This window comes from Scatophagus argus, chromosome 10 (genome assembly GCF_020382885.2).
Source record: "Scatophagus argus isolate fScaArg1 chromosome 10, fScaArg1.pri, whole genome shotgun sequence".
In the NCBI taxonomy this organism is placed as follows: Eukaryota; Metazoa; Chordata; class Actinopteri; family Scatophagidae; genus Scatophagus; species Scatophagus argus.
In genome coordinates this window covers 17218221-17241401 of record NC_058502.1, presented here as the reverse complement: position 1 = coordinate 17241401, position 23181 = coordinate 17218221, and the positions used below count along the sequence as shown (strand labels likewise).

The 23181-nt window shown below is 44.1% G+C and overlaps 1 protein-coding gene across 6 annotated transcripts in view; it reads right to left on the bottom strand.

Moving 5' to 3' along the window:
* fgfr2 (fibroblast growth factor receptor 2) overlaps positions 1 to 23181 on the bottom strand; it is a 38957-nt gene that overhangs the window by 3567 nt on the left and 12209 nt on the right. For 3 of the 6 annotated variants that reach the window (XM_046401490.1, XM_046401494.1, XM_046401495.1), the window contains 12 exons: positions 20113 to 20282; positions 18046 to 18169; positions 13747 to 13937; positions 12396 to 12540; positions 10433 to 10632; positions 9548 to 9687; positions 7238 to 7359; positions 6294 to 6404; positions 5303 to 5493; positions 4553 to 4675; positions 3227 to 3297; positions 386 to 523 (listed from right to left, as the gene is read on the bottom strand). In XM_046401490.1, coding sequence (XP_046257446.1) covers positions 386 to 523; positions 3227 to 3297; positions 4553 to 4675; positions 5303 to 5493; positions 6294 to 6404; positions 7238 to 7359; positions 9548 to 9687; positions 10433 to 10632; positions 12396 to 12540; positions 13747 to 13937; positions 18046 to 18169; positions 20113 to 20282 — 1726 coding nt within the window. Of the gene's footprint in view, positions 1 to 385; positions 524 to 3226; positions 3298 to 4552; positions 4676 to 5302; positions 5494 to 6293; positions 6405 to 7237; positions 7360 to 9547; positions 9688 to 10432; positions 10633 to 12395; positions 12541 to 13294; positions 13434 to 13746; positions 13938 to 18045; positions 18170 to 20112; positions 20283 to 23181 lie in introns of all 6 variants that reach the window. The other 3 variants (XM_046401493.1, XM_046401492.1, XM_046401491.1) reach the window with 3 other exon arrangements.

Genomic DNA, 23181 nt, shown 5'->3' with positions numbered 1-23181 from the left:
ATGAAAGAGACTATGGCCTGTTTCTGATCACAAGCGTACCTTGCAATTTTTTGGATTATTTAATCTGTAGAATGTGTGCCTGTCTTGAAGTGCCAATGTGTCTGTATCTACTTTGTTCTCCATTAGCGCTCTCATGATGGCACCGTAGCAGAGCTGTGCCATTGTCTGCTGACTGCAGAGGACTGACTGTGAATGAGCACACTGATAGCAACCAGTCACAGCTGTGCAGAGGCTCGACAGAATGGACACAGAGCCCCAGAGTCACGGATCTGATGGAGACTGGGATGGCATTAAGAATCTGGCTGTTAGAGTTAGTGTGTATTTGGGTGAAAGTGTGGGTAGGGATGTAAGTTTAGAGAGAAAAAAGCAAAATTAAGAGTCTTACAGCTCGTTGGTGCAGTTGCCAGGCTTGTCCATGCGATGTCCCTCTTTGAGCAATTTGAAGAGCTCTTCAACAGGAATTCCGGGGTAGGGGGAGCCCCCTAGGGTGAAGATCTCCCACATCAGCACCCCAAATGACCAGCTGATAAAACAAAATACAAAATACATATATATTTGAATATGGTCAAGAATGACAGTGACACAGCACTACTCATCTGTACACAGTGTTCAAGAGCTCCCAGGCTTTTTTATTAACAATGAGCCCGGAGAGTGTCACTTTCCTTTAGTAAACAGATGATTTACATTCAGTCACTTGGGCAAATTTTGGAAACAACTTCAACAGTGTGACTGCAGTGGTGTCAATGCCCTCTTTCTGCCATCCGGTGGCTTGTGGTGCGAACCCGCTCCAAGTGCCACTCTGGCCCTGATCTCAAAGATGGCTTTTGTGTCCGGCTGGCTGCTCACACAGGCTGGCATTGTCCAGTCACACCACACCAAAACAAATAGCAGACCACCCACAGCAGACAAAAGAGGAGGGAGAGGTCCAGGGAAGGCTAGTGACTATTAACTATTAACTACTTCCTCATGCTTGTGTCCGGTCAGGACAGTATCAGCGATTCCATGATTGCGCTGATTTCCATCACTGTCATGTCGTCTGTTTACATTAGAGACTGTGGATTTATGGTTTCTGAAATAAATGACTGTTGCACTGACAGCATGCCTGATTCACATCTGCGCAAAAGCTGTACTATAACACCCAGACATGCTGATGAGCACTTGTGTGAATTCAGGCGATGTTAGTTGTCCAGTCCAGGCAAGTAAGCATGGTCAGGCAGGTTGGGGGTTTATCTGCTCCTCCATCTGTTTACACAACCAACCCCATCGTTTGGTCTATCCTCTATCACTGCGTTGTATCTCTCCACTTGTTGACATGTTCATCTCTCCTTTCTACTTTGTAACGGTCGCTCAGCGCTTGTAAACTTGTTCATCTGTGCAGGTTCACGTCTACCTGCAACCACCCTTGACTCACCAAATAAACACACAAACCAACATGCTCTGGGTCACTTTAACTGACCTGGGCCTTACTACAGTGTACTGTTTCAGCCAGCTACATGTGTAAACCATACTTAAACCAGTCAGTAAAAATGACTTCGTATTAGCAAAGTTAATATTCTAGGGTTGTATCTACATTACATTCATATCTCGAGCAGTTCGGTTATACATTATCTGTTGCTGAAGTTTAAGCTTTTGACTGAACACAACATGAATCTGAATTTTGAACCATCAGTCGATACTACATGCATGAGTGGATCGGATCAAAATATGAAGGTTAAAGGTTCTGAAACATGGTGTACAATCTATAGAGTTATTAGAATATATTGTGTTTTTTTTTGTTTGTTTGTTTGTTGGAGGGGAATCGGACCCGCAACACTGCATCCACCAAGATTGGCCATGCTCCCTGCGTTTGAGCCGCAACTCTTAACCCTTAGCTAAGCCAGCCAGAGCTGAATCCCCTGGGCCCATCTGTCAAAACGACGAGAGGCGAGTTTCATTGGAATTCATGTATTCATTTAATCTGATGTCATGTATGGATCCCCCAACGCTTCTGGTGATGTTTGAGTACGAGCCTACTGGCCTCCACCTCCCCAACGCCTCTCCTCATCTTCCTTTTCCCTTCATACATTATGTGAAAAAGCCAATTACTAAAAGTGAGTGATGAAACGTAATTAGCAGTGAGCTGACAGAAAGGACTGCAGTAGCCACTTCATGCCTGCACCCCCGCCTCCCAATTCAGCCCCCAGTACTCCCCCAGGATATTGACTGGTGAGTGCTATGGAACATGAAGGGCATCATATTTGTGAACACATTTTATTTATTTATGCGCACACACGGACAGTAAAGAGATTCTCTATACAAGTGTTTAACTGGATGAGCACCATGTTTAGTGTGCTACTGGTGTTTGACTCACAAACACACACATGCACAAAAAAAATCTCCTTTCCCAGGGGTCAGCATGGAAGGCATTTGTCTAATTGCCACATACACTTTCTCTGCCGCCAGTGTCTGGAGCAGAAACTTCAAACAACGCTGTCAGAACGCATAAGACTCAAACACCAAAAAGAGAGCGAGAGAGAGACGCTCTTCCTTTGTTCTGTTTTTAGAATGAGTACTCTGAAACTTAAAAAAAGAAAGAGACAGAGGCGGATCAGCAATTCACATACCAGATGAATGAAAATCAGAGCAGTGGACTGAAAGGAGGGAAGGGGATCATATTGATCATGGAACGGCTCTAAAACGACGAGCCACATGTTCAAAGTGTTGCTGAATGAGGAGAGTAAGGGGGTTGGTTAAAGGAGGATGAGGCTCGCACTGGAGGGCCGCAGCATTGTCACATTCAGAAATGTGAGGAGGCCCAAACAGAGGGGAGACTTCCGAGCTGAGCTGGAGGGGTGAGTTGGTGGGGGGAGGAGGCGCTGGTGGGCTCCGGACTCCTTCCAGGGCCCTTTGAAGCCAGTCAGATTAGTAACACGGCATTGGCTACAAGTCTAGCGTGAAATCCTCACTTTTGCCACAGACCGGCCAGTGCTGGACCCCTATAGGCAGACACCCCCCACCTAACACTCACCAGCACTGCACCAAAACACCTCACCCTCTGCCTCCACCCATACTCCTGAAAAACAAACCACCGACTCTGACAGCTGGACTCCAAATGAAATCTCAAGAACAGCAGTGGTAGTGTGTTTTGTGGGAACGTTTATACGCACCACTGGTGTGTGTAAATGGATTTTCTATCATGTATTTGTGGTTGTAGGACACAGAAACAGTTTTTATTTTTTGTACTTACACATCGCTCTGGTGTGTGTAGACCCGGTCAAACAGCGCCTCTGGAGCCATCCATTTTACTGGGAGACGACCCTGAGGACACATAGGTGAGAGGTCAAACAAATGGCAAGCACAATCCAGCCCCGAATTTCTTAAATTCAGGCCTGAGAAGAGTGTTTGAATTCGTTCACTGCTGAGAGATCTCATTACTTGTGGAAAAGCCAATATGTGAATGCAGCCTGGGGAATAAGACACAAGAGGGACTGCTTGGGATTTCCCAGAGGAACATTTACATTGTGAAAGCAATACAGCTGATAAACAGGGTCACAGATAAAGAGGAGGGTTTATCTCTATGTGCCATTAAAACATAGCTAAGAAGCTAAGCACAGCTGACAAGGCGACCTTGGTCAATATCTGTGTTGCAGAGGAATGACAACAGTAGTCTCATCAGACGCTGAATTACTAAATGGAGGAATAACACCCAAGTAAGTCCAATAAAAAGAGCTATTTAGCTGCTGTAAACACTAACAGGCAATAAGCTTACTGCTGCCAAAATCAGAAATATGCACAGAAAATTGTTAGAAACACATAATATATATTAAAAACTGCATTGTAGGATCTCATTCATTAAATAAAGATGTTGTACTGTGCACCTAGAATATATTTTCATATCAAAATACGATGGTTATTTAACAGGAATAAGGTCTCTGTAAGTTGATCTGATCAGTTTGAAGTAAAAATAGAAGTAAAACAAATAAAGCATTACAATGACTACAGTGATGACTCTGTCTATATTGATTTAACATAAGTGATCATCAGTGTCGCTGCTGTTATTGTCCTAATCGCCATTACCATCAACATCATCCCATATTATTGTTGTTGCTGTTGTTGTTGTTGTCAGCTAGTTCTCAGGATGATCGTGCATGCGATGAAAAGCCATCCATGCATACTAAATGAGGACGTGCAGGCAATGCGGCTCTGCGGTGGGAAAGAAAGACACCACTGGGCCACTATGGAGATGTCAATTATGTTTAAGCTGCTCCACTCTCACTGTGTCTCTCTTTCTGGCTAATTGTATAAGTGTCTATGGAACTAAATGAAAAAGAGACTGAGGGATAAACAAGGCAGAGTCTCCAGAAGCACTACATTCACAGGCTGCCTGGGAACCTGCGGCTTCTGCCAAGACACCAGCCGAGGGAAAGAGCGCAACAGAAAGATGAGGGAAGGGAGGGAATTAGAGAAAAGCGAGGGAGAGGGGTGGACTAATCTCACACTGCAGCGCTGGAAAACATTCCACTCCCTCGAAATGCACATCCTTCAGTGTGCAGCATGCAGATTGAGGACTCACATTAGTCGTCTTTTTATAGTAGTCGATGTTGTGGACGTCCCTGGCCAGGCCAAAGTCAGCTATCTTCATGACGTTGCTCTCTGTGACCAGGACATTCCTGGCTGCCAGGTCTCTGTGTATACACTGGGATGGAGAGAGTGAGAAAACGGAGGAGAGGGAAAAGAGAGGTGGGGTTGCAGAGTGGAAAAAGCGAGCGGATGAAAAGAATAAAACAGTTACCTCAGTGTATAAATCAATCAGCTCTGAAACAGGTGTATACTTAATTTGGAATGGTGCTCAAATGTTTGGCGTGTATGTAATCATCCAAAAATCTCCTGCACCGCGGTAGCACTTGACTGCATAACATGACGCCACAGTGACTGCACCAACTTGAACATGTCTGGATAAGTAAAGATTCCTCACATACTTTACCTCATATATAGTGGGATTTGTTTCTGTGCATCAGCGTGCATGTGCAAGCAAGTGAGCGTGTGAGACAGTATGCTCTGTCACATTCCAACAGTTAGGGTGAGCGTGAGGCTGCTTTTGGCCAACATGGCCGTACCCCCATTGTGACAACCTCACAATTCTTCTACACAGAGAGGCTTTTGTCATGGAATGGGATGAGACAATGCAGGGATTGGGCAGGGGGTCAGAGATGGTGTTTTTAGGAGATAATGTTCCCACAGTGACGCACAAGCAAGCTACGTAAAACCTTCCTGGATACAGCACATCAAATGTTTTGTGAGTTTCTGCATGCCTTCCACTTACCTTCTGTGATGCGAGGTACTCCATCCCCCGAGCCACCTGATAAGTGCAGGACACCAGATCTTTGAAAGTAAGCTGTTCATCTGAGACACGGGCAATATCATAAGAGTATTCCATGCCAGGCGGCCGGCGGGCTCGGAGATACTCCCTAAGGTTGCCTTTAGAGGCGTACTCCACTATCACATAGAGGGGGCCTGCATGGGAGAAAAGACCTACATTACCTCCTGAACATGGCAGCCACGCTTTTCCCTTCGAGAAAAAGTGACACTGAACAACTATCAGAGTGAATTTTTAATGGAAAATAGTACATAAAGGAGAGGCACAACTTCTTTGAAATTTAAGACTTAAAATTTAATGCTTGCTTCTAGTAAAAATTCTTATCAGAAACACAAGAAAGTCTGTATGGAAGAAACCTTCCAAATGGCCAGATTGTAATCTGCTGCATCCCAGCTTTTTTTGTAAATGTGCAAAACTAAAAGAAAGAAATCCTAATAATTTTGCACAGGGTCTGAAAAGGCATGCATAATTACAAGTGGACTGCAAATTATTCCTTTGCATTTTTCTGCAACCATAGCTCCACTTATCTTAATAGTTTCACAAAAAAAAAATGTCAGTGCTCAGCTTTATCCACTCTTCACGCGCACTTAAAATCCTGCCTCTCCATATGACATACAAATGGTTTCTAGCCCCCTCTGAAAAGGCAGAACACCTTGCTACACTACCTGTCTGATGATGTCTGATGAAACATTTTATGAATTGGTTTGAAGTGTGCAGCAACCTTTAGTACAACATTACAAAGCAGATCAAGCTGCCTCAGCAGCACCTTAAAAACAAGAGTACAACACTGAATACTGTACTTACCAATGATACAATCTTAAATGTCTACTACTTGCAGAAAAATATATGTTTATTCATTCATTATTAATGTGTTTATTATGTGTGTATTCAGATTCTTAAGGCAGTACTTTATCATGTTGTGTTCCGCCCTACTCACCATCTTGAGTACAGGCCCCCAAGAGATTAATGATGTTCTTATGTTTGCCGATCATCTTCATCATTTCCATCTCTGACACCAGGTCAGACAGGTCTTTCTCTGTGGCATCATCTAACAACAAAAGATACATGATTGAAGTTTGGGAGTTAGAAAAACAAACACACCCCAGTCCTGTCTTCCCTTTAACCCTTGACACGGGATTCTGTAGCTGCTCTGTGAGACAACATCTTGTTTTGTAGGTGTTTCTGATTAAGGGCAGCTGACAGACAATGTGGACTAAAATTACGGCACCGAGGGAAGCTCCTCACACAGACCACAGAGGCATCCTTTCAATACCAAGGGAGGAGGGTGGGGAAACTAAAGACGTTCAATCTGGTTTCATTATCTGCTGCACAGGCTCCTTTTTCATGGAACTGATTGAGTCAGTGCAGCTATCCAGACAGTCAGAATGGCATTACCTGCATTCCTCTGCACAATTACCTTACCTGGAGTCATTCTAAAGGGTCAAGGTTGGTCTACTAGCCTGCTGCTGTACCTCGTCTAACCCTTCCCCAAACCAACAAAGTCCCCCCTCCCGCTGCTTTCATTACTGCAGTACAGCTAATGTGACTTGCCTCTTTATGTGGGTGTTGATTGAGCTCCAACCAGCTGCTGCTCTGGGGTCAGGTATGTGAATGCCCCTAACCCTTACCTACACAACCCACCTCGTCCAAGCCATCACTCAGCAACCACCAATAACGAATAATAATGACAGCCCCAGGCTCCACCTTGTACCTTTGCTGAACCCTCACTGGAGAATAAATCACCTATAAATGTACTCAGGTTGCCCACAAGACATAATGAAGCAGTGTACATCATATCCCAGTGGCCTGATTTTAAGCACATGTCAGAAGTTTACCATTGCAACTTCACTGTGATTGTGCAGCAGCAGGAGACCCACTTACCTTTCAGCATCTTGACGGCAACAGTTACAGCCTCCTTGGGTTTGTCCTTATCGATGCCCAGGGCCTCTGCCATCACAACTTGGCCGAAGCAACCTTCACCAAGGGGCTTGCCCAGGGTCAACCTGCAGCCACCAGAGAGCAAGCGCACAGGAGGAATACAAGAAAACAGATAGGAAGCTATTAAGGTGCTGGAACTCAAACTAAAATTCATAGACCTGATCTGACCATGGCATCATTTCATTCACTGTGCAGAAATAAAGAAGGAGTGTGAGAGAGGGAATGAGGCCAGGCACCAAGCCACTTTCTCAACCTCACCCTGAGTTTTTTTTTTTTTCCTAGATCGCTCTCGCTGTGTCAATCAGATTGTGTCTATGTGAGTGCTTTATTGGCGCAGTGACTGTAGCCCATGCCAAGGCAGTAGGTAGGAAGGCAGACATGGCAACGATAATCACCTGATAAAGCCAGGGAGAGGCACTCCTTTCTAAACTGTTTATCCTGCCTTGGCATGTTCCAATATACACTCTTTACAAGTCATTACACAGGGTTTAGCTTAGCCCCGACACATTAGCCTGTGACAGATGGAATGCTGGCTTTGTGTTGCCAAACAGGTGGACCCGACTACTAGATGGAAATTAAGTTCTACTTTATTGTAAGCCATGTCACAATAGCCAGTTTGTTAAAGTTTATGTCCAAACTATATTACACTGACTGATATAGTGAAGGACTCTCACACATGCTTTTTCACAACAATCAATCAGAGTGACAGCACCTATTTGACCCCTGAACTAGCAGTGTACCTTGGTGCTTTTTCTTTTGATTGACAGATGTAGGCCCCACCCCTAAGGCCCAGCATTCTGGCTTTGTAAACACTCACACTGTGTGATGGTAAGCCTAAGGCCTGAGGCCGGCGCCCTGCTGCAGTAACACAATCCCCTATCTGTCCACACACACATTTGCCATGTTCAATGACAACCATTCTGTTCATCCAGCCACACATAATCAGTGTTATTTTTCTCCATGCAAACCACAAACGTTAGTAATCCTTAACGTTCTGCAATCCCAACATGATCCCTCAGGCGCTGGAACGACAGGCAAGGAATAAAGACCCACACAGAGATTTATTCATGCTAGACAAAACACTTGGTGGGTTCATCAATTAAAATCAAAATTTTTCCCTAGGATGGCAATCTGTATGCATGCAAGACAGCATGGCTTTATGCCAGAAATGTTTTTTTCACTGATGAGTGATGGTAACATTCATGATCCAGGCTCTTTTACAACCATAATAACAAAAGACAGGCCTTCATATTTATGGTTCGGGATTTTCCCCTTTCTTTGACAAGCAGAGGCCTCAGCTGGGTATTAAACTATTGTAACCTTTGCCATCCGATTAAATCCATCCTAAAGCTTATCACTGCCTGCTGCAACTGTGACTCACCGAAACCTCAGCAGTGTTAATACCTTTGGTATGAAACTGAGCAAACACTCCTCGGCCAAACATGCAGATGAAAGCTGCAAGTGTTAACCAGTAATTAGCACAGCTTCATTCCTTGCCGTCAGAAGCGTGTGTGAGTGAGAGTGTGACACTGCAGCAGTTTTCATGATGAGGCGTGGTGCCAAGTTCAGGTCATTTTACTGTAGCACCTACAGATGAATCAGTAGCCTTTATCTCAGCCACCACAACCATTATTCAGCAGTTAGACACCAGTGTCCACTGTCTATCAGTCTTAATGGCATTCTTCATCTAGAACAATACTTATCTAATCATTTTGCAACAGAGAAACAATCAGACAGATGCTCATTGTGTAGTAATCTTGGTGTTATCTCCTACTATACTGAGCCCTGTGAGCCAAAGATAGCCGTATTGGCATTCAGGACAAGAGCATAAGTAGTGCTGAAAGTTGTCGTTCATACAATCAAACAGGTACTGTATGCAGGCCTTGAATACTGAGTATATAATTATGAATAAACCTTTCAGATGAAAGCTGCACTGCATAGCAGCAGAGAATTTTAAAGGCTTTTTTTTATCCTGTATGCAGGAGCTGAACATAATTACGTATTGCATTTTGCAATTAGGTCTACTAGACCATAATTTTTGTGCAAATTTCGATCTTCACAAGTCACCGAAAGAGACAGAATCACTAAATCTTTTTTTCCTGAAAAAAATAAATAAATAATTTGCCACAATAACTAGTGATGAGTACATAACATTATCAAGTGGATGACACTGGCAGGGGGGAAGGTGGACTTCTCAGGACAAGCCAGCTGTCCTGTGGCAGATCGTATTCGTAGCAAACAGACGGCCCTCACCTGTCTCGCGCAAACTCCCAGCGTGGATCCTCAGGAAGGTCATATTCAGGGATTGGCTCATCGTGTGCAGAGCTCCGCCGTGTTGTGATGCGTACCAGTGGCGTGCTGGAGTTCATGGAAGAGCTCGAGTCTGCCGACACCTACAGGAGGGAGGAGATTGGCTGATCACCGCAGTCTGGGTTCATAGGTCAGATAAAGCTCCAAGGCATCACTAGAGGAGTAAATGTGTGTAGATGTGTGGTTAACTGTGGTATCGAAATTACCAGTAACGCTGGTAGTTATGACACATTAATGTGAATATATCCTTGATTTCCGTGGTTAATGCTTTTTGTCTTGAGGCCAGACATTACATTTCAGTAATCATTAAGATGTGAGCAACAACAGTAATTTTCATGAATGTGTGTTAATCATTCAGCCTCACCACTGTCCCTGGGGCTCATCTCTCCTCTTTCAACTCTAACCTTACCTTGACATGGGAATCAGGCTCTCCGTAGAATGTAATCCAACACTTTTTTGTACCTTTTGGAGCATACCTTTTGGTTTCCCTTGAGGGAAAAGCATAGCTCAAACAGAGAAAAAAATCTGGCTGCTGTTTCAGGCAGCAGTGCTAACTTGCTAAGAAATGTGTGCTTTCTAAATGAGGCTAAAGGTAGACTGTTTAAATTACCACAACAGTATATGTTTGGAATTTCTTTTTGTATATAAAATCCCAGTAATAAGTAATAATAATGAATCAGTCATGCAACATTCATTATGTCTTTTCAGCATTAGCCTCTTGTATTTATTCATGTTATCTGCTTATCTTGAGTTTGTCGCCTTTTCTGCTGTGTGTGTTTTTTCTCCTCTAGGGGTGTTAGATGCCATTAGAACTCTTTATCTACTTTCTGTTACCTGGCGGCGCAGAGGGATCTGCTTGCTCAGTTTGTGGACTGCAGGCTGCCCACCAAAGTCGGGTTTCTTTGCAGTGTTCCTCATTCGGCACACCACCACGATGCCCACCATACAGGCGATGAGGAAGACGCCCGCGCAGTATATTGCAATCTCCACATAGTCTGGGGAAATGGGCCCCTGGGATTTCTCGAGGGCTGAGAAAATAAAGGGTGACCAATAAGACAGAGGACAGGCAGAGAAAGACAGTGGAAGGTGCTAAAGTATGGGTGACACACAGGCATCCATTTGAATGGATACACATGGGTATCAGACAAGCAAACACAGACAGATGCTCTGCTGATGACTCATGCTTACATGTAATCACCATCAGCAGCAAACTAAACAGAAATGATTTTGTAGCTTCCTCCTCTCTCTTCTTCCCAGGGCACGATCTGCAACACGCCTACAGTTTTTTTTTTTTCAATCTAACAGACTTGCATAGGGCTTAACAGTCTCAAAAGATTTTGAATCTTGACTCAGCCAGTACAACTAGGCCTGCATATGTCTGCAGTCTGTGCTAATGTTGGAGACACGCGAGCACAAACACAAACACACACCCACGGACTGCGGAACAGTACACGCTTCACTTCAGATTGCAAACAAGGGATTGCGGTGTCCTTCGTGGTTGTATATGGCCTGAACTTCCTGTCGAGGAAATGGGCTGAGTTTGTGTGTGTGTGTGTGTGTGTATGTGTGTGTGTCTGCTATAGAAATTGACTGTTCCATAATGCATAGCCCTCCAGACCGCAACCAAGGCTCTTGTGCAGCACAACCAAACAGTGGCCCATCAGCCAGCTGGAGGTAAAACTACATGTAGAAACCTTTCTCCTGTCTGCCTTCTATCTGCTGGTCCAAAAACCACAGCAGACACACTGAAGCCACAGTCTCGAAGGCGCCATCAGCACAGATAGAGCACATCAAGGGCAATAAATATTACATATTACTCCCAAATGGCTCATCTGTGATCATTGTTTACAGCCAGAACTGTCCTCTAGTTACGACATTAAAAGAAGGCTGATCGTGATTGTCTGTTGAGGGTTGCAGACAGTTGACTACTCTCATCGATCTCTTTTAATGCCCAACCTGCTTTTGGCTGGAACTAATGCAAAAACATTAAACTGTTTAGCCTGAAGTGAACTTAGATAATGATACTAAGTTTTATGTATTTGATCCTTTGGTATGCATAATTACAGGCCAGACATACAGCAACAAACAAAAATAGTACAAACCGAGCTGAAAAATAAGAACACACACATGGACAAACACTCACATGCACAATGCAAAAAAAACTCTGCAGAGGCAGAGAGGTTTGGCCCTGATAATTGAGAAAGTCAAGCCAACTTGAAGCGATTGTTGAGCTTTACCTTTCGACCTTTCATTTCAAGGAGAAATAAGGGTCTTAAAAGAAGCCAATTATCAGAGCCAGGAAAGAGGTGGGGAAGATTTTAAAGTATAACACAGATTTATTTGACATGCAAACTCAGAACCATAATGTGGCACTGAAAGACTTTCCCCACGAGGCAGGAGAGAGAGATGTAAAAGAAGGAAAAGAGAAGGCGGGGGACAAACCCTCCCCTCATTTTGGAGTCTGGAGACACTCAAGCTGCTCTGGGAGCTTCACTTCCGTCTCAAAGTTATTATAAGTCTTTGGTAAACTGCACCGTTATCTGCTCTGAACTTTCAACAGCTAGCCAATCCAGATAATATTATAGAACATGCGCTCCCTGCTCCTATGTTACCATTGTCGTGGATGTTGACCATACTGATTCATCACAGTAATCTAATATTTGAGCTGCGTGTCTCAAACTCCAAAGGGAGGACTTGACTTCCATAGATGTCACTGAAATGATACAATCCAACTGTTTTAGTAAAGGCTGAGAGAAAAGGAAAAGAAAGGACAGTACATGAGTGTATATACCTGGAAGCACCGTCAACCAAGCAGTGTGATAGGAGATCCCAATAGAATTACCCGCCAAGCACGTATACTCCCCAGCATCTTCAAATGTTACATTGGGCAAGTAGAGAACTTCTATCTCCTTATCTGTGGTGTTAACACCTGCGGTCTGGGGGGGGAGGAAGGAGAGGAGGGAAAGGGGATGGTGGAAAAGATGAAGTAGTGTTGGGGGGGGGGGGGTAGAAGTGGGGAGGATAAGTCACAGAGAAAAGTGGGGGAGAACAGAGAGAAAGAGAAAAAATGAGACCCACAATACCAAGAAGGAAATAAGAAGAGCTGGACGGCATCCATCGTTGAAGTCCGATCTAGAGCAAAGGATACTGTTTGTTTCCATGTTTGAGGAGGAGAAGGAGGTCTTATAAACAAAGACACAGACAGAGCCCAGTATGCCACCAAAACATGAGGAAGAAGGACCAGTGCACCAAAAATAAAACCCAAAAGGTTCCCATCACCAATAGAACCTACTGACAGAAGCCAGTCTAATCCATATACTGGACTGGACACATGCACAAACACAGACAGCATGGACTGCACTGCACTGCAACACCAAACAACATCTTGACACAGCTTGCAAGAGCAATCAAAACTTGAAAAAATGTAACAAAAGACAAAGTGAGATACTAGCTGTGACAACTTCACTGTCTTGGTATGCAGGTTCAAACAGTGCTTCCATGGCTGTGCTAGTCGCAGTGAAGGGAGCAGCTGAAACACAAGGGTCTGACTTTAGGGGAGAGAAGGCCTGTGAGCCCAGGACCACCAGGAGACCACCAGCAGGACCACCACAGCACAGCAGGTCGGGGACGGAGCCCAGGAAACCACACCAGGGAGAGGGAGAGTAGTTGGGGTCAGGTCTCAATGGTTACCTGGGATGACAGTCAGCCAGCCCGACTGGCTGGCTTCGCCTATATAATTGGAGACTTTACAGATATACTCTCCAGCATCGTCCTCAGTCACGTTGGTGAGGGTGAGCATCTCCACGTCCGAGCTGTTAATGCCCGAACGCTGCAATCCACACATATACATACTTAAACATGAGCACGTAAAATCACACAAATGCATTAAATTAATCAGGCAAACATCGTGAATACAGATACTGCTTTCTGATCTGCAGGAGAAAGCAGGAATCACCACCAAGAGCCAGCATAGAAAAGACCTACCAATTCATAAAGGAAGGAACATAACAATTAGCTCTTTATTTATCTTTGGAAATTCATCTGAAACATCTGCAACCACTGGCAAAAAACCAAGAAAAAAGAAGAAGTATTTGCCTCCAATCAACAGAAGAAAATCAAGAAGAGGAAGTGCAGGAATTTACCTTTAACACTCGCACATAGGGGTGGCCATCAGGGCCATAACGACTGCCGTTCTGAGTGATGTGTTTGAGCCACTGGATGTGAGGTTGTGCGTCACTGTAGACCTTGCAGACGAAGCGGGCGTCCTCCCCAACATGCACAGTCGTGTTGGCCGGGAGACCAGCCTGGAGAATAGGTCGGTGAGGGGACCGCTCTGTTAAGAGGGACACACATGTTAGTTTCAGGATGCTGGGTCATTACTTAAGGATACACTGAAGTAGCTGTGAAACCTGCGATTTGCCTCATGCAGTCAAACCTGAAATTTTAGGATGTTAAATGGTTGTGAGAGTTTATCTTTGCAAAAGCAGAACTTCATGTACTGTGAGTGTGAATATTTCCCAGCAACACTGAGAGGAAAAATCGTGACTGCGCTGTCTCTTTCTTATCTCTGGAGCATTTAGTGGCTTTGTGGTGCATGTGCAAAACTACGTGCCAGTCTAGAAAAGTGAAACATCTTCATAGCTCCCCACATTAGCAGCTATCTGCATTCTTTTGCAAGCAAACATTTGGCCTGCAAATCCAAACAGAGCGAGACCTGTTGAACAATGCCTCTTTTCAAACAGCACCGGCCTTCACCACCACACTGAGGATACACACACACACACACATTCACTCAGAGAATGACATCACTCAACTCGGGGTGCTGCATTGCCATTCCAAAACAAAGACTTAAGGTAGGTGCAGTGAATTTGTTATTGAGTGCGTGTGTGTGCATGTGCGCGTGTGTTTGTAAGGTCGGGGGTGGCTCAGACGGGGAACGGGCAGAGGGTGAGGCTGTGTGATGAAGGGTGGATGTTCAAGTAAAGAAGGAAGACTAAAAGAAGGGAGACAGAATTATCAGGGTGAGTGATGAGAAGAGAAGAGATCAACAGATGGAGAGTGTAGAAACAGACAGAGACTTCAGCCATATGTCTGTCTGTCTGTCTGTCTGCCTGCTTGTCTGCCTGCTTGTCTGCCTGTCTTCTTGCTCCATCTTTCTGAGATCTGTCAGATCAGATGATTCTCACCCCTCCTTCCTCTCTCCCCATCTCCCTCCTCCTTCCTGCACATTCCTCGGGCTCGCCTTATTTATTGTCTTTCTTTCTTCCAGACCCATTTTCTCTCCTCCTCCATCTTTCACAGGCCTTCTCACCCTCACAGTCTTCCCTTAACAAAGAGAGGCGATTAAATTCAATCTAACAATCTGTCTCAGCGCAATCTCTTTCTAAGCGTTTTGTAAAACCTACCAAATATAACACTATCTGGCATGTTATGCTTTTGTTAAAACAGACAAAAGGAAAAAAGCAGTCATCCAGAGATCCAGTCATCCACATGCTGGAAAGACAAAAAACTTTTGGAGCTGTCATTTTTTAAAAAATTATTCTAACCTTCATTATGGCTAATTCAAATGTTAGCTGGAACATTTAGAGCTGCATGGCCGACAACTCAGGCCAAATGACAGAATAACTGGGCAGCACAAGAAAACAGGCCACATCTTGATTGTGGAAAACCCCAAAACAATAAAAGTTTGTGGAGCAATTCTTACTTAAATTAGATAAAGGAATCTCACATGTGTGAGTGTCTGTGCACATGTGTGTGGGCACGGACAAGTGCAGAGAAGCTCCTTTATGGCCCATCAACCACATCAAAACAACATTTATGAATGTAAAGACATAAAGAAAGAGAGGAAACAAAATAGTAAAAGACAGATTTGAAAAACTTCACTGTGTTGTCCTATTTGTCTGTAGCATAAAATAAGAGAATAAGAGAAAAGCCAACAGGTGGCTTCAATGTGTCCAATGGTAGAAATATACTAATTCTTAGGTCCTTGTATTTGTATTTGTACTTGTACTTGTACTACGTTTCCATTTTATTCTGCTTTATTCTGCATTCCACTACAATGCAAAGGGAAATATTGAACTTTACTACAATTGATTTTACATATAATCCATTACAGTGCATTTGCATTTATTAAACCAGCAGTTCCCGGTCTTGACACTGAAAACAGAAACTTTGTGTTTTTTTCTTTTTTTGTCTCCCATTAATCAATTCAGGACCTCAGATTTATTTTATCCCCGGAGTCCTTGGACATAGCAGTGCACAGTAGTAAATTGCTGCTTACACACTAATACATCAGTATTAATAATTCAACAATGTCATATAGAATAGTTTATTGCTCACAGGGGGCATTTTACTGCAGAACAAGTACTTACTATTACTTTGATACTTTTAAGTTTATTTTGCTGATGATACCTGTGCTTAAGTAAGATTTTGAATAAACTCAACAAAAAATAATAAATAAACTGAATGAAACAGCGATCCTGACGGGACCTCTCAATGTTTTCCTGTGAGCAGTATTTAGTGACCCATTTCAAAACTGAACCCATTAATCAATTAAGTCATTAGCAGAAAAATTTGATGGCAGGGGTGGCGGGATAGAGAGAGAAAGAAGCGCGAGGAGACGGTCCAGGGGCGTTCCCTGGTGTTCCATGCGAGACTGGTGAACTCTGGGTAACCTGGTGGCTTGGCACACAATTTCTAAGGGTCAGGGAGGGGTAGAGGCACAGGAAGAGCACGGCATGGCACAGGATGGCATGGGGCTACCAACAAAGTGCCGCATGGCCACTGGGTGCCACAGCTCTGAGTGAAAGAGCCGACGTCTGTTTTGACTCCTCATTTGTGTCTACTTGTCATGTGTGTCTGCTTGTGGATGTCCCACTGCGGCCCTTTCTCCAGAGGCCTGTTTGAACCAGAAAAGGCTGGCTCCTCTTGGTTTCAATAGCTGATCCTACAGGTCATTTGGGCAAAAAAAAGAGAGGGGAGCAGTGGCTGCAGAGCCAGACATGGAAGGGGTTTACTGCTCTGCAATAAAACAGAACAAAAAGCAGAAATATGCAGTCTGAAGGAGAGCCTTAGCTCGCTCACTCCAGAGGGGAGCAGAGCGGGGGGCCGGGGCAGGGGAGCATGTGCATGGACCTTCATGTGTTTGTGTGCATGTGCTCATTGTGCAAAAAACCCTCAGGTATTCAATTTCCATCTGATATAAATAAAATAATGCTGATTATTACCATGGAAACATTAATACAGAAGTATGTAATTACAGTAGATCTGCTCAAAACAATGAAGTCAGTAGGAGAATAATTCTACATACGGATTATTGACGCATGGAGGGACCAGTGGTGCTTAAATGCTCCTCTGTAAATCAATCTGCAGGATGTCTATCTGGGTTATCTATGGACTATTGATCAGCCTTTAGAGGAGAACTGTGTCAGATAAACTTTGATGTGTACTGATTGCTTGTTCAGAGGTCCGAGTGCAGTTCAGCATCAAATTAAGGGCAAAGTTGCTGGAACGCTATCACAGACACACACATTGATCTCCCGTCTTTATCCCACTCGCCTTGTTGTCCCCGCTGTCTATCGATTCTGCAAACTGAGCAGAAAAACACTCTTTCCGCGCTCCAAAGGTCATAGTGAAGGGTTGACTGAGTTGGGTCTGAACTCATTTTAACAGTGCTGAGGCAAACACTCTGTGCCCTTAAAGAGTGACACTAAACGATCATCCGCTACCGGTTTAAGTGCCGGTCTCTCTGCCGACCTTACAGGATCAGTTCACCCAAACTGCACAAACAACACATCTTTCCACTCACCTCTTGTGGTACTGAGGCATGCCGATACCTTCTTTTCAAGGCTGTGTTGCTCAAATAATGGAAAATTGTGCTTGAAATTGGACAACAACGTGTTTTTATTTTTCCCCAGAAACAGTGTTCCTGTGTCTCAAGATGTTTCACAGACTTCACTGTTAAGATTTTTTGTGGAAATCTTTCTTTACTAAAAAGTTGTTCCAGTGAAAATCATTATTTGAGCAAATTTTAGCTCAGCCCAAGTTAGGGAGGGAGATAAAGGTCAAAACAAAAACCAAGATGGTGCTTCAAAAAGAGTAAAGCAACAGGAATTTTTCACAAGATAGCTACTTCATAATTGGACATCATAAACACATAATACATCACATAAGTGTGACTTACCCAAGCGAATAAAACATTATATAAATGAATAAAGCCTACATTAAACTGCTGACATGTGCATCTTTAGCTTCACACACACTTGGCAGCTCTCCTTGACCTGCACCTGCATCCAGAGTGCACCTGGGCGAACAAACAGCACACACTATTCTCACTGTGAGAACACTTTCCACTGGCCTCCCCTTCCTACACCCCCACTCCTCTGTTGGCCTCACAGGTGTACTCTTGAGATCTGAGTGAGTATATTATGCATGGTACTGACCTACTACGTCCAGGGTGTAGGTGTGGTTGATGGATCCGAACTCGTTCTCCACCAGACAGGTGTAATTGCCCTTGTCCGACGGCACCACGCTCTCCATGATCAGGGTCCAGTGCTGGCTACGCACCTGGGAACGAGAGGCAGGCCTTTCTTGTGATGTGCGGACGAAAAAACACACCAATAAAAACACAAAGACAGAAAAAGAGCTAGCGGTAAATGAGAAAGATGACAGAGGGGATTTTGTTAGAGCTGATGCAGTGTTCTGGAAAACAATATTGTGGCTGATGACAGGCTGATTCCAACAGAGTGACTGCACGGCATCAGAATACTTTCTTTATTCCTGCAAATTAAGGTCAGCTGCAGGGAAAAAATATCCCAATCCCAAACCCCACATGTCTAGTTTTCAGTCATTTTTCAATGGTAAATGTCAAAGAAAAGCGAATAAAATGGAATTGGATACAAATTTCGCAAAGGTAAAAAATAAAATGGCAAATACACCTATTCCATGATTCTTCTGACCATCACTGTTATCTTGTGTAGTGAACCACATCTTTCCAGCATAAGGAACAGTTAGTCACAATTATTTGTAAAAATATTTTCACCTCTATGTGGAATCCGCAGGTGTGAGCCAACAATAGTGTTTCCATCTGCACACTGAAGAGAGACTGTAGCTACTGCTTGTACAGGCCTACATTTCACACAATGGAGGGATTATGACACAGGGCTGGGCTCAGGTACAGCCTTTGTCCAACATTTGTTGGCAAAAAGAGAGAAATGATCTGACTGTATCGTTTCCGTCACGCCGTGAATGTTTTTTTTCTCTACGCTGTAATGAACCTGCTGAAAGCCAAAGGGAAGCGACATTAGCAGCTACATCAACGTAATCTTCTCTTAAACTTTCCTGGCAAGTAGATGTGTTTCCTCATAAACCGTCAATCATTAACCAGGAGCCTCAGACTCGTTCAGCATCACTGGATCTTTTCATGAGCTAATTTCGTGACTGTCTGTCTAAACTGTTATTCCACTCGATCAGCACAGTTAGAGCATATACAGTAAACGCTGCTTGTTTTCAGAGACAAAGAGAGGAATTTAAGAACAAACATAACCACAATCTAAATACACTCCGTCACACTGGAAGAATTCTTTGTATTAATACTAGCCGTAACTGGTTTCGGGCTTTTTTTATACAGCGAGGAATAAAACACAATCACACTAGCTTCACTTTCCCATGACATACAGAATCAGGCATTTTCAGCACAGATAAATCAACTCAGACTGTTTATTTCCCAAAACAGGAGTAAGTCAGGAGACAATTTCACAAGTTAAACAAAGCCATGTTGCTGAAATGCGCCATGTATAGAAAGTCATACTCATTTAAATTTTGGGTCTCCTCCTTCCAAGAACTAAGGAATGCACAGGAGTTTATTAGTTTTAGTTTTGAGTCAGTTATCCTTTTTTCGTCAAGCAGAAAGTTATGAACAGAGAGTCAGAAACTGTGCACCAAGCTCCTTCAGTTTAAACTTTAGCCAGCTCAACAATAGTGCTTGTGAATCACATTTCTTAACAATGGAATCACATGCTACAATCACAATCTAGTCTCCAACCAAAGCCAGTGGGACCTGTTCTCCCTGATTGAGTTACCTCAGCATTCTCAACTCATTTCAACCCTGACGCTACCTACTTTCTCTATATGTTACTGTCTGGAGGCATTTAACCCTTAAGTCTCAGGCTTAAGTTTCTAATTGTTGGGGGTAAGGAACCATTTCAAGTTACAGTGAGAGGCTTTGCAAAGTATCCTGGTGAGAGGAGGCGCACGGATGAGCAATTTCAATTTCACACCAGAAACCCTGCCCTCGTTTCCTCTGTCTACTCTCCTCCCGTCTCTCCAGTGAAGGGTGGAAAAGGGGTGAAAGGACAGCCAGTGAATGACTGGAAAGAGGTTTGACATCCCTTGTAAATATATTCACGAAACGGCCAGAAGTACTGCAGCACAGACAGCAGTAAAAAGCAAGAGAAGGCAGTGGGTTGACATTTGTAATAAAAAGTATGATGTATTGCTGTTTATCCTACCTTATAGCCTCCCATGCGGTCCTCTTGGCGGAAAGGCCTGCTGTTCTTAAGCCAGCTCAGCTTGGGCCGGGGGTTGCCTCCTGCAGCACAGCGGAACTTGACTGTGTTGGCAGCTGGCACCGCATGCAGCTTCTTCTCCATCTTTGCTGACGAGGTCCAGTACGGAGCACCTACAACCACAGAACAGTTGGTGTTCAGTCAGGGTGAGATTTCCTAATCATGTCCTCAGCATTAACCGTTTGGCTTCAGAGCCTTGGACTGGCTAAGGCGGATATACATGGAAGTGTGACTGCAGAGGGGCCAAACCTGAACCATTCTTCACACTCACAGAGACCCCCACCCCCTCACCCCTCCTTTCCAAAACTAGCTGACCCGTCGTCTGCAAAACACAACCCAGAGCTCCACACTCGCACAGTTAAATAAAAACACACACCTTCCCTGCAGGCTCGGCAGGGTGTTGCAGAGGGGGAAAAAAACATCAGCTCTGAAGGGGAGAATGCGCTGGGCGTTGCCAAGAGGGTAACTAGACCATCACATTCAATTTCATCTCATTCCACTTAGCAGCTTTTTTTCTCCCTCCACTTCCTCCAATTACCATAGCTGCCCTGTTTATCTGCCGGTTACTTAGTAAGATATGGACGGAAGGGCCAGGGACGCTTATCACCCTTGGAAAATCATTATGTGTCGTCAGGGGAGAAAATGAATGTCACTTTTAATGCTTTAAGGAGTTCAGGGATCTCAATGCATGCTTTTTTCCAGATTTTATCAACGCCAAAGTGTTACCACATCTCCAACTGAAATCTGTCACCATGCTTGTGTTTTGTCCATTCCCTGGTTCCCTATTTTTCTCCCAATTTCTGTCTCTCAGTCAGCTGGACTTTTCCGAGCCCCCCACCCGCCCTTCCTCTCTGCACCTGGGAGCGTGATTGCCTAAGCAGATGGGGCTCAGAGGGGAAGAGAAACTCAAAGTCAAACAACAACTCAAACGGTCTTCCACACCATCACTTCCTCTTTAAAAAAGCAGGAGCACAAGCAATAGAGGGAATACCCACAGATAAGACCACTCCTGACTTTTTGACCCTCAAACAAGTTAACATCCCAAGAGGATATTTGATCCAGTCCACTCTCCTCCACTCTTTTTCCAGCCTGTCCAATCTACATACTATCAGACACCTCCCATCATTTTCTCTGGCATGCACAGCCGGACAAGTCGCACATACTTGGGATAGTAAAGTCAGTAAACAGTGCTCTTCCTTCCTGAATGGTCACATACAGTAGGTACTCAAACTATAATTAGTCATTCTTCTTCCTTTTCACTCTCACTATCTGTACCTCTCTGACAGAGACAGATTAGGTGGAGACTGGCCCATTGCGAGGCTGTCTCTCTTAAATGACCTTTGACCCCAAACTGGCAGTCAGGTCGGAGGATGAGGTTATGACATGAAAGGTGAGCGGTGCTGTTTCCCATGCTCTCCATCCGGAGGTGCAGCACTTCAAACGAGACGACCCTCAGACCCCTCTCCAGATGAGGCCCAACTCTTGTTGGCCCGGCTGCTGTAGAGTCCCGTGCATCCGGATCCCCACTCATGACTGTTTATCCTAAACTGGCCTGGGGTGAGCTGAGGTCATCTAAGTTTTGTGCTATGAGTCAAGTTTTTTTTTCTTCCTTTAAGTTCTCCTGGAGACCTAAATCCAGTTGTGATGTCCTCCTCCTAACCAAGTATTGTTCAAGCTCAAGGAGGCACTTTTGTGTACTGGACGATTAGGGTTTAGAGAATACACTTTCAAGAGTACTGGTCCTAACAAAATATCTCCAAAATGTCAACTTTTCATGAGCTTAGAGAAACACCCTTGTCTTCAACTTTGTGACAATGCATTTTAAGCCATTCCAAAATGTTTTCCAGTGATATATAGTAAATGTTATTTTTTCATAAAATTATGACTTCATCGTCACGCTATAACACTTTTCTCATAAACTTAGATATGTATGTTTTTGAAACATGACTTTATTTTATATATTTTTACTTTGTTTTCCAACTGTGGACATAACCTTCAAATTAAAGTCAGACACTTTAGGTTTCAAATCGTTTTTTGAATAGATCTTTATCACTTCAGTACCCACAACAGGGCATCCGTTATGGCTGAACTTTTTTCATTAGAAAGTAGAAAAAGTGTTCTGTCTGGACTGTGCACGAGTGCTTTCTGTCAGTTTTAGACATAACTTTAATTAGGTCTGTTCTTCCGTGAAAATCCTGTCATGCAGCTTCAACCAAAGACGAGGTACAACAACGAGCGATGACATGAGCAATGATGAGTAAAGTCATCAACAGAACATCAACAGGATTGAATGCAGAATGCACAAAGCTCCACGTGGCTCTTTACCTTCATCATGACATCAGTGCTATCCTCCTCCACCCCCTCACCCTAAACACAGCTCCCCCTCACAAATCCCCATGGAGGCTCTTCCATGTCTCCTCCAATAACACCACCCACTGCTGATGACGGACAAACACTTTCTCTCTGTTCAGCTTTTTTTTTCCACTGGTGTATGTTATTCATTCTTTTATACAAAGTCAAATCAAAATGCTCTGTTTTGCAGTGACCTGATGCCCAACCCATTCTGAGAGCTCCAGAAGAAAAAAAAAAGGCACAAATATAAAGCTACACCCCGCACTCTCCGCTCTCATTCCCTCCCACGCTTACATGCACCCTCCTCCCTCGCTGCAGTTCTCGGCCCGAGGCCAAGGCTCCACGCCATGCTCAGAGAAGTGCTGGTACTGATCCAGCAAACCCACCCCCTTCTCCCCCTGCCTCTTTTCCCTCTCCTCTTCTTCCCCTTTTCTTTTAACAATAATCTCGGTTTTGAATTTTCAGAAACACACACGGCGAGAAAATGCAACTGTACTGCCAGAACAGCTTTCCCTTTGTTTTCAAACAGCTTATTACCACCAGAATAGCTGGATCTTTTCCCTCTCCCCTATTTTTTATCTTGCTGAGTTCCTCCCTCTCCCCCATATTTAATGGATTTCAGGCAATTACAGTCAGCCTAAAAGTGGAGGAGGAGGACTC